The 12,222-nt window shown below is 35.7% G+C and overlaps 1 protein-coding gene across 1 annotated transcript; it reads left to right on the forward strand.

Moving 5' to 3' along the window:
• The first annotated feature begins 2,047 nt into the window (after nucleotides 1–2,047).
• LOC100371533 (organic cation transporter protein-like) lies at nucleotides 2,048–12,222 on the forward strand. The gene is made up of 10 exons (XM_078013374.2): nucleotides 2,048–2,440; nucleotides 6,163–6,266; nucleotides 6,795–6,949; nucleotides 7,221–7,389; nucleotides 7,686–7,827; nucleotides 8,188–8,270; nucleotides 9,022–9,239; nucleotides 10,002–10,113; nucleotides 10,207–10,416; nucleotides 12,093–12,222. The coding sequence occupies exons 1-10, from the start codon at nucleotides 2,048–2,050 to the stop codon at nucleotides 12,220–12,222; spliced, it is 1,716 nt and encodes a 571-aa protein (XP_077869500.2).

Below are 12,222 nucleotides of genomic sequence, written 5' to 3' on the forward strand. Positions count from 1 at the left end.
CAAGGGGACCTACACTTCGTCGCTACAGTTGTGAGGGTTTCGCCGCTACTTTGACGTAATCGACACCACCACATCAATGAGGGACTCGCCGATAACGTAAAGAACTTGAAGATCAGGTTTGATACTCGTTATCGACTAACAAAACTTAACTTTGTGCAAACTGTCATACGATTTCGAACCGTGAACAGTTCCGTTACTCACATGTACACGCGCGACTGTATGGTATTTAATCTTTGCGCTTGGAGGGACATTTTTGGTTTGGCTTATTGTTAAAGTTAGCAATTTCGTGTGTTGTGCCCTACAAGACAGCCAAGATTGTGTGTGTCTGTGTGATGTTCGTCTGAAGTGAATATTAATTAGAGGTTACATGTAAACAGTTAACTAGGGTTAGGGCTTTTATTGTTAGTATATTCATGGCATGTATAGTTTTATCAGACTGTACGTTGTACAAAAGTTCAGGCAGGATTTTATTGACTTGTTGTACCGATTAACTGTTGCTGTATACATCAAACGAGACTTTTCATACTACTATGGTTATTGTTGTGTTTCCGCTACATGTATACTGTCGGACATTGTGTATTTTACTATTAAGTCCTACAACTTTAATAATTATTGTGATGAACATTACTGTTAATTATGTTAATCGTAAGTAATTATTATTGTGCGTATTACTGCCAATTCATGTAACTATAGTGTTTATTATCATACGATTGTTAGTTTATATTTCAGTGAGCGAGGTGCCAATTATGTACGAATAATTATGTGTGCCCACTGTTGACCTTGGTTCACCTTTATAAATATTGAATAAATGTTGTTGTTTACTTGACCTGTCCGAGTCATTAATCAATGGTGTGAATGTCTTCTTGATTATAGTATTTGATGTACGTCGTTACCTTGATTTACCACTGGACTGTCGAATCGTCTCGACCGGAGTAAGAGATCCCTGGTTATTACAGAGATTCCAGTTAATTGCCCTTCATATAAATTGTCCCTATCTGTCCACCTGTGATTTGAGCTTATCTAGTTTTAGGCAACTTATGGGTGTGACATATGTATAAAACATTCTTCACTGATCGGAAACAGTTTATGTTTTCTGTTTTATTGAATTTATTAGAGTGGTTATTACTTTTTTTGAGGGACTTTCAACTCCATTAGATGGAAAATAAGATTGTTTCACTGGTTTGGCATACATCCCTATTTTTTTCTGACCATGTACTCTTAAGTTTGCAGCAAGCTGTCCGATTTCCATGCAGGTAATGTTTCCTTACTTTTTTTTGTTTACCCTCAGCTAAAAATGTTCTCTCTACTGATTTGTTCTTGGCGTTTTGTCAACAGCGTTAACACCTACAGCGATGGACTATGGGACCATTTTACCACAGAGGCAACTTCAACATAATAAAATGTATTGAACTAAGGAAATAGAAGTAGAAAATCACAATTGTTTGGAATGATACTTACCCAGATATTACGTAACATTGTACGCGCCCAATTTCAGCTGCAATTTGTTTCATATATGTGTAGGTGGCGATAGATTAGTGAATTTATGAGTGTGTTTATAGGTGGACAATTGCATCTAGAAAGGTAAGTACAAATGCCATATTACATGTACATAATGTCAGCATTATGTGATTCACTTACACTCGTATGAACCACCTTCGATATTTAACGGAAAATCACACATGAGAATTGAGATCATGTTAACACGCAATCTGTAAAGTATAGGACTACCCTGGTCATATACTAGGCATGTAGTCGACTCCATTCCGTAAACTCAAATTTTAAAATCATATTCTAGATGAAAATTGAACTTAGATTTTTTAAATGGAGATCATTTACGAATATGTATGAAACACATTTCTGGAAACAGTTTTTTTATTTTTATATTTTTGTTTATTTTTATGAAGGATTATTCAAATGTCTGAAAATACGCAGGTTGATTCAACTGGTGTTGTAGATCGGATATTTAGTCGATACATCATAAGCAGGCTAGTGTTTTACGCGACCACAATACCATTTTCATCGATCTTGCTCATAATATTCAAATACAATGTTGCAGTTTGATGATATTCTCAAGTATTTGGGAGAGTTTGGGATTTATCAGAAACGTGTATGCTATCTAATTTGTATTATTTACATATTGACAGGATTTCATGCGTTTGCCCAAGTATTCTTAGCAGCTGAGACTGACCATTGGTGCTATATTCCAGAGTTGGATAAAGATGAAGAAGATTGCAATCTGAATAACACAGTAATGTTTTGCCAAAATATGATGAAGAACCACAGTATACCATCGGTGGAAAGCTCAAGTCAGTGTGGTAGTGGTTTGGTTTACAGTAATTGTGAACGCTATGAAAACCTGTCATACTCCAACAAAATTATGAAATGTAATCATGGGTGGAAATATGAACGATCACAGTACAAATCTTCGATATTTCAGGAGGTATTTTTTTTGCTTTTTTTCAAAAAAATTCAATATACTATTTTTATGTTATTGTAAACTCGTTTTGTATTACTAAGAACGTCGAAATATGGTTAAATGCACCGGACTGCATGATTTGCTTTAAAACTGAAATGAGAACATACAGTATAAACAGTCAGTCGCGAAACCTGACAAAACAAACGCATCCAGTGATATATTTCGAGAATAAAAACAAAAAACGCAATCTAAGGTATGGCAATATTATTAAAAATAAATTTATTTTTTAATATGAATTGAAAAAAAAAAATGGTGTCTGAATAGTTAAATAGGACATTTTAGAACAGAAATACGTTTGATGAAATAAAATATGGATTTTAGAAAACAAAATAATAATTTATGAAATGTAGAATAGAATTTACACACAGAAATTGCGTTCCCTGGAATAAATTAATGATTTCACAAAAGTAAATCTCGTTTTATTAAATGAAATAAGGAATTTACAAACATAAATTGCATTTTATGGAATGAAAAATGGATTTTACAAAAGTAAATCGAGTTTTATAGAATGAAATAAAAAATTCAGAAACATAAATCGCGTTTTATAAGAATAAAATATGGATTTTAAAAAAGAAATTTATATATAATAATATTGCAGCAGTTGGCTTGCCATAGCCGACCACGCGCATTGGAAATAAGTAGAACGCAATGGACCCCGAGTCTCACTGCCCGGTCTTTCACTCAAACAAACGCACCCACGCGGGATTATAATAATGCTATTCCCGGCACACTTAATTTATTGAATGCGTTGGCAAAGAAAAAAAAACACCGCAAACAAATGAAAGTTTGTATTAACACAACAGTCAATATATTGTTATTGATCATTAGATTAGGGATTCAATGTGGCATCAATATGATGCGAACTGCGGTGGTGGATAATATCAGCCAGAGATGTGAGAAAAATGAACGCTTTATTCAACCCCAAAGTGTTCAGAGATATGTCTAGAAAATTGTATCGAAATTGCCACATGAGAAGTGGTCACATGAAAGCAAAGTATAGCAGTGATGGGTGCGACAGCGTAGTGGTTTGTGATGGATTGGATCCGCATTCCGACAGCAAGTAAGAGCTTACGGATTAGTATAGCCAACCTCGAGCAGGCGGCAGAAAGTTCATTGAAGAAATTGCGAACTGCATTAGACGTGAAGCAAAAAGTGTCTGATTCTTTGATGAATACTTTCGAAAGCCGATATATTCAGAAAAAATATAATAAAAATGGTCTAGTCCGCTAAATTATCTTTAATGAAGATACAGCTATTCTACGTTATCACCACAGCTGCACTGTCTATTGACACAACGATGCCGTGCTTTTTTGTATAACTGTTAATTGTACGTAAATTAAGACAATTTGTGTAGTTTTTTTATTTGTTCTGCAGATATCGGTAAAACATGGCGACTTTTGAAAGAGCGACTAATATTCTTCAAGCTGGTATTTTTTATAAATTTTATTCTTCATTCTTTTTGTCTTTTTTCTAGTTTAAAAAATGTGAGCTGGCTGGAGCCTTCATCCATTGTCTACTCCTTACACTCGATACCAGCCACACCCCTCGCTGATAGACAGTGTACATTTGATTACAGTTGCTGGACTCCCTGTGCTATTCAGTTTAGAACCTATGTTGTTGTGTTTTGGTTTCTAAACATCACCTTTTTTTTGATTGACATTCAACGAGATCGTTATCGTTGTCCCACGCAGACCCAAGTTTGAACTTTGATTATCACTCGTTAAAACTCATTCACTTTCACAGTGATCAATGTTGCGTTCGTTTTGCGTTAATTTAAAACCTGGAATAGCATAATTATAATCATGTGTGAGCGCGTTTGCGCGAGTGAAAGGAACAGGTGAAACTCGTAGTCGCAACCTGTTCTACTTATTTTTAACTCTACACCAGTTGAACAGAAATACGTTTGACCCATCTTTCACAGTCTCTTCATGTTGTTCTGATAGCGGACACTCCGTGGCCATCGCATATAAAGCGAGAATAATCAAGATGAAATTTCGCATAACTCAATGCAGTGCGCATCGTATGCGATTAATGAATATCAAAACGATGAAAGAAGTAAAGGATGCCACGTGATCCGTAAAATAGCTGATTCGTAGTTAATATTTGGTGGCCGGTATTCGTCACGCCTTCTACTGCTTCTACTGCATGCGCATTTACATTGATAACATCCAGGATACTCAAAGGAGTGAAGCATGAGTTAAGTGACATAATATCGATTATTCTCGAATGGTCACGGATTAAGGACACTCTTAGCTCTTCCTTTTTGCACGCTGCTTGTTCCTTGAACACGTGGTGTTTTCAGCTATTGTGCCATTCAGATTAAACACACCAATTTCAACTTGTATCATTGAGCAGAGGTCAAGCAAACATAGGTTAGGGTAATTCACGAATCAAGGAAGCGATGACGAATGTTGGTCCACAAATGATGAAATAAATATCTTATCTCTCCAACTTATATTAAATAACTAACGCATCTAAATTGTAACTTTATTCCTTCACACAGATTATTATTCGGATTAGTGTGTAGCATTTTTAATCGCTCATCGTAAATCCACGGATTCATTCAGTTGGACTGCGTGTTGGTCCGGAAGTGGAGTCTTCGAGTTTTGTCTTTCATAGTAACATATTACATGTGTACAGAGGCGACATGTCTACACAACCGGAAGTTCATTGCGTAGTATAGAAGCCACTAGTTTACTAGCGATCACTTCGATTTCGTCTTCTTTATACAATGTGCCATTGCGCAAGCAAAACTGGTGTATAACCCCCCTCCCCAACACAATTCACACAGTGAAAGAACTAACGCAATTGCGGACTTGTTAAAAATTAATTAAATTTCAGGTTTGCAATTTTATCAAATGTAAAAATCATAAATAGGAAAACGTGCAGATCAACGTTCATTTAAAGAGGATGCTCGTTAATAGACGCAATTAAGTACGGTGGTGAGAAAAGACATTGAATTTTAAAATGTGGTTTCAGAAATTGTTATTCAAAAACATAATGTTTGGGAAAACGTTTTTCATGTAATGGCTCGTGTCATGAAACTCTAACTGAGCATTCTCGATACTTAAACATTACTGCCGACCACGACTTGAACGCACCACTTTCTAATAGAAAAACACAGTCACGGGAATGTATGAATTTATGATTTGAAAATAAAAGCGAAAAAGGATATGGACTACAAAACTATCAAGTCGACTAGGAAAGATTTTTCAAAAGAAAATGACATTGGCCATTCCGTTCCTTGTGATAACAATTTCGTCGCCGATTCGTTGATTGGCAATTCGTGGTGTGTAATGACCATTCAAAAATTGAAAGTACAGGAGTGGTTGTATCGGCTGAATGTCATTTTCAACTCTGGCAAATGCTCGGGAGTGATGCGCAGTGGAATAATACATGAAAAAGAAATCGGTCTACTAATACACTTTTGTTGGCGGTGCATGCGCTGACAAGAAACTTAATTTGTTCCAGACCTCAGACCTTGAATATAAAACATGTCAAAACAGTGAGTGACACACTCACTTACATTTCATTGAACCTTAGTACGGTTACTGGCAGTTTTAATATGAACCAAAACCATCTGAAACCAGTAAGCTACTTCCACAACTGCGAATTTATTATTTGTCCTTGTCTACTCACAGAATATACGGAGTGTCCTAGAAGTGTCTTGTTTCATTTTGTTTCAGTTTGATTTGGTGTGCGATCGCTATTCCATTGGCGCGCTATCCTCATCTATGTTCCAGGTGGGAATGCTTGCTGGTGGAATAATTTTGGGTTTTCTATCTGACAGGTAATTATAGCTACAGCGACTAACAACACCTAGCTTAATATCACATTTGAGGGGATATTCGCGAAAAAATGAGAATTGAAGATATGGTACAAAACGGAGAAATCTTAATTTTTAAGAAGCCAAACATCCAATTGTTAACATATACGACTAACTCTATTATGTCATTTTAAATGTGGGAGAAATCTAATGATTTGATCTGATAACTAGGAAAATGTCAATATTCAACCGGAAGCATAACTGTATTTAAGCTAGCTTGCCTAGAACTAGACATGTATGCATATAAGTAAGATGACACGGCATCCCCTTGGCCAACAGCTTTCATTCAAATTCCACAACTATTGACTTAGGATATATGACGATATAACATTATTTTCTTTACTTATTGAGACTAGAACAATAATCACCAAAAGCTCGCTACGTCACAATAACAAACTCAATATGTTTTTGTTTATCATTGGTCGATGGATTATCCGTCAATATAAAAATGTAAGTATTTATTTTGACACTTATTGTTTCTTCGTCTTGCAGAATTGGTCGTAAACCATCAATGATGTTATCATTACTGTGTATGGCGGTAGGAGGCTCAGCATGCGCGTTTTCTCCAAATATTATCGTATATTCCATTTTTAGACTGATTGTTGGCAGTGGTGTGATGGGCATATGGCTCGCCGCCTTCGTGCTGCGTAAGAGCAAATATATTTACAGTGTAGATCGTGGTGTTAACTTATTTTTAAAGTAAGGTGGATGGTACAAATCTGCAAAATCACACACATAAACATATGATAATTGAAGCAATCAATCTAGTATTTTTTTTACCACCAGACTGAGTTTGTCTTAATCCTACAAAAACAATAGTTAAATTTTTGTAAAGTGTAAATTGTACACCTATCTCATAATGAAATCATCTAGTGAACTCATAACTATGCATCTTTTTGATGACTTTTAAATTTACAGTTACAGAACTTGTTGGTCCATCAAAAAGAGTGTTCACTGGAACTCTTGTCGCTTTTTTCATAAGCTTTGGATATATGATTTTAGCTGGATTAGCATACTTTATCAGATACTGGTGGATACTACAGTTATGTATATCAATACCAGTGGCTGTATTCTTATCATATTGGTGGTAATAATAGTGACATATACATATTGAAAATTCTGAATAGGATATACTATTTATTTATATTATTGCCTTCTAGCACAATATGCACGGCGAGTTTGTTATTGGATGCAGGGTTTGTTTGAACTGGCGGAACAATTATCGATCGTACGGGATAAATGAGTTTGTTTTATGAAATATTGTTAGTGGTAGGAGAATGAGTAAAGTACAGATTATTGCTTTCGTATCATTTTCTAACAGAGCATTCTGTATATGTTGATGGTCGGGTTCCCAAAATAAATTTCACATATTTCTTTACTCAGGATCCTACCAGAGTCTCCAAGATGGCTACTTTCAGTTGGCAAAAGGAAACAAGCAGAAAGAGTCATCAGAGACTGTGCTAAAGTTAACAAAGTCACAGTTCCCGATAGTGTGTTTGAATGTGTTGGCAATTCAAAGGAAGAGGTTAGTCTTTACTATTTATATTCAAATTGTCCAGTATGTGGCATGTAATCTAAAAAGCATAGATATGTTACATGTACTGCGAGGAATCCCAGCATAATTCAAGATGACAATACAAGTGACAATACTCCTATCTATAGCTATGGCTAAGTGGGAAAATTTTCATTTCCACCACGACCGCACCATCAGTGTAAGAAGCTCTCTTTCTTAAACTCAGAAACCTCAATATCTGAGAGTATCTAGCAATGCAACAGCTAATCAATCGTTGTTATGACTGTTAAATGACTAGTTTTACTCGAATACCTGTGTATCATGTCATGCAATAACTAATTGTCATTTACTGCAAGTATTTATTCTGAACAGAATAAAGAAGACACAGGAAACGTGTTTGATCTATTTCGCTTGCCAAATATGAGGAAGAAAACTCTCACCATCTGCTACACTTGGTAAGAAGAAATGTACACAACTTCTGTCACACTATTAAACCAAAGTTTACATTAATATAACTAGGTAATTTATCGAATGCTAAAGTATTCACTTCTGGATTATACATATGACGCGATATTTTTCGAATTGCACGAAATTGTTTTGCTAAATTACGAAACAATCTTGTCGACCACAGTTTTAAACATTAAATATTTTGCAAAAATGAGTGATCAAGCAGGTTACTACAAGCTGATCACATTGATAGGGAAGGTGGAAGTGAACAGGATGTTATCTCCGGATTTAAAGCAATCTGATATAAGCTCTTATGTTCTGCATAACATACATTTTATTTTTTTTAACTATCACGTTTGTGGTGTTCGAGATATCACTTGTAAATGTACCAACAGAAAACAAATATCAACGGGGTCAAAATCTTCCATCGATGTAGAACACTGCAGTGAAAAAAGGAAAAATCTGGTTTTGATATCATAGTTGCTCGTATAATAAATAATACATGAAATGTAGTTGATGAACTGGGACGCTTCATGATACGATTCGTTGTTGACTCAGTAATTGAGTTGAATATAATTACCGACATATACAATACACATATTAAGTAATAATAAATAAGTGCATTATATAATTGATTTCCAATACCAGGTTTAATTAAATGTTGATTATATCTTATTCTATCGAATTATCCTTAGCGAGAAGGTATTTTGTTAGAATTATGAACACATTTAATGAATGTTTTTTTCCGTATTTTAACAGGTTCACTGTAAGCATGGTGTACTATGGTATATCGTTAAACACCTCGAATCTTGCAGGCGACGACTATTTGAACGGTTTTCTATCGGGCGCAGTAGAAGTGCCAGCTTATATTCTAGCTATATTACTACCTGAAACAAGACTTGGGCGTCGTTGGTCTCATTCATTGATGTTTATACTTGGAGGATTGGCATGTATACTTACTCTCTTCGCACCTACATGTAAGTATAGATGTTACAAGCATTTAGTAGTGTTCACGCTACACGAAGATTTAAGCTAATTTGATATGTTTGCATATCGGATAGACCTAATTGCATTCATGCACGGGAGAAAACATTGGTAGGTACTGGCTAGGCTGTTAAGAATATACACAAATCTTCAGTCATTTTAACTATGAATACGCAGTACAGTAACCAAGAAGCCATACATGCTAGTTCTTCGGTTCTAAAACAATACCAAAACAAATTCAGAAAGTGCAGATTGCAGAATAATAGAAAATGCCACGTAGTCTCATCGTCTGTTTATATATTTTTCTCGAGAACAATGTCCGTAGATGTGCGCGCGTTGATTTTCATGTTGGAAATTGTATGCCGAAATGAATAACTATGAATGTAATAGTAAATTGCCCTAAAGAACATTGAATACAATGGTGTTTTGGGCGCTTAGTCCAAGCTAAGCGCGCGCGTTCACGCGCACTTCGTCAGCTCGTGTAAGGTTCTGGACCGGGTCCCCTTGGTGTTTCCATGGAGATAAAACAAATTTTAACCTTCACGGTGTTTCCTACCTTGCTAATCCCACGACATCTGGATCACGTTATGTTTATATTTGTTATATCGCGTGTTTGCACTGTTATTTAATCATAGATTTCTTAATGAATAAACATTGTTTTAGTTGACCGCGATAACTTTAACCAGTTTGCTATTACTTGAATGACGTATAATGCTGAATCAACAAATCAGATTCGTACTTATCGTATTTTCCAGGCACTGTGGAATGGATTAGTGTTGCTTTGGTGATGACTGGAAAATGTGCTGTTTCAGCTGCCTACGCCATAGTGTATGTCTTCTCTGCTGAAATATACCCAACCCCAGTCAGGTACAGCACATTGCGCATTAATTCATGATATTTGTAGAGATTAAATAAATGCGTAAATATAGCTAAAACTTGTGCATCTCCTTATATTCCCAGAACTACTGGACTGGCCCTATCCTCGCTTTGTGCCAGAGGGGGTGGAATTCTAGCGCCACAACTGTTATTGATCAGAGTATTTTGGGAGCCATTACCACTCATCATATTCGGAGCAACGTCCATTTTGGCTGGATTGCTTACATTATTGTTACCGGAAACACGTCATCAGAAACTCTCAGAGACGCTTCTGGATGGTGAAATGTTTGGAAAGTAAGTTTTATTACAGTAGATAAATGCTATTTGAATTATTAATAGCTCGTATTCATGTGGGTAACATTTTGAGCAGAGCACATTCTTAATTACCAACTACATGGTATTCATGTCACAATTATAGTGATATTTGGAGCAGATGTTGAAAAGCTTTATATAAATACATACCATGAAAATATCTCATACTGACAATCTGTCACCATATAAAGGTGCGTTTCACAGCAAGAACAACATTTGAACATGTCATCAGTCACTTCTGCTGCGTACTTTGACCGATTTCATTAAATCTTGGGATTGGCGTACTGAGCGACTGATGGACCTTCATTTCTTCAAGTGTTCTATCTGTTTCTAAACTCGTACACGAATCTCGTGAAGAGCTTGTGCACATTTTCGTCGTTCAGCTATCGCAAATCTGTTCAAGTATTCACGTCCTTTAATATCATTCCTACGGGGTGTTTGTCTGTTTTCATAACACTGTCTGCTTGCTGTTGCTATTAGTACCTTAAACATGTGTAAATTTGTGACCATTGCTTTATGTGAATATATTTCAAATATTGGACCTGATATGGTATGTAATTGCAACCTTTTATTACTAGTGATAACACCTTAACGGATCAAAACGACTACTAGACGTAGTCACCATTGTTGGTTACAGTGAGTGCAACTCGATAGGCACAGCGTGATTATTACAATAATGCAATTATGTTTACATTTTATTTTGAAAACTGTTGCCATACGTCAGCCAGGCACTGGGCAGGGTATCTGGGAAAAGTTAAAGCGTTGGTTTCGAAAACATTTACACATTTACCTTAGCTTGGTCATAAATACACTCTGGTTTCTACTATCCCCCTCCGACATAGTCACGTTGTATCACGATTTTGCAGAGTGGACACCGCAAGCGTGTGTTTTTTGAAAGGGCGCAAGGGTTATTTTCGTTCAACGTAATTGCAATATTTTTTGTTCGTACAACGTCAATTGAAAAAATAAATTCCGTAATTCTGTAATCATAGGCTAGACGTACAACGTAATCAATCAAATATGTTTTTCGTACACTGTGAAAATGTGTCATTTTCTGGGTACGTACAAAAATTTACATCAAAATAAAAAAATGTCGTAAAGAATAATACAGGGAAATTACATTCTCGAAACTGTAAAACGACTAGATGACACAATTCACTGCAAAATTCAATTTTCACTGTAAAAACGTCTTTTTTTCCTTGTAAATTGTAAAAATCCCTTTTTATTTCCCGTAAAACTGTACCAGCTACCCCCTTCTCCCTCCTCTTTTTTGAATGAGCTTCTGGAGCGGTGGTAATCGTTTAATAATATAACCACTAGTCTTGACATCCTCCGTTTTTACTGATCGGGGATGGGGTCGTTAGTGGAATTTACCAACAGGTGTGCGAGACACCAATGTTTCTATAAATTGTGTTTTTGTCTTGTGATCAGTTGAAATTATTAACTATGGGATTTCGTGTCAAATTAAATATATTATTACTATACTATGTGTCTCTGTGAATTTGTTGCAAGGGAAAACAATTCTTCATAATTTGTCTTAGAAGTAGATTTATACAGCTTTTTATAGAGTAATTCCGATTCTTCGATAACATCAAAGTAACACCCAATGAATATTAGCAACATCCTGGAATTTTTGTTTAATTTGTCTTGTTTTACAGAAAAACTCATTCATTTGGTAAACTGACTGCAGACTCAATCACGTGTCCAGTGGATGATATAATGATGGTTGAGATAGCTGACAAGGATACAAATGGGAAGAAAATGAAAAGTGACATCCAACTATTATAA

Source organism: Saccoglossus kowalevskii, chromosome 11, assembly GCF_978046115.1.
Source record: "Saccoglossus kowalevskii chromosome 11, keSacKowa6.1, whole genome shotgun sequence".
NCBI classification, from domain to species: Eukaryota; Metazoa; Hemichordata; class Enteropneusta; family Harrimaniidae; genus Saccoglossus; species Saccoglossus kowalevskii.

Excerpts from the sequence above, each read along its gene's own strand:
- LOC100371533 (XM_078013374.2), top strand. The coding sequence starts at position 2,048 with ATGTTGCAGTTTGATGATATTCTCAAGTATTTGGGAGAGTTTGGGATT. Across the intron at positions 7,390-7,685 it reads GTATTCTTATCATATTGGTG|GATCCTACCAGAGTCTCCAA; the intron begins GTAATAATAGTG and ends TTCTTTACTCAG. Across the intron at positions 10,114-10,206 it reads ATATACCCAACCCCAGTCAG|AACTACTGGACTGGCCCTAT; the intron begins GTACAGCACATT and ends TTATATTCCCAG.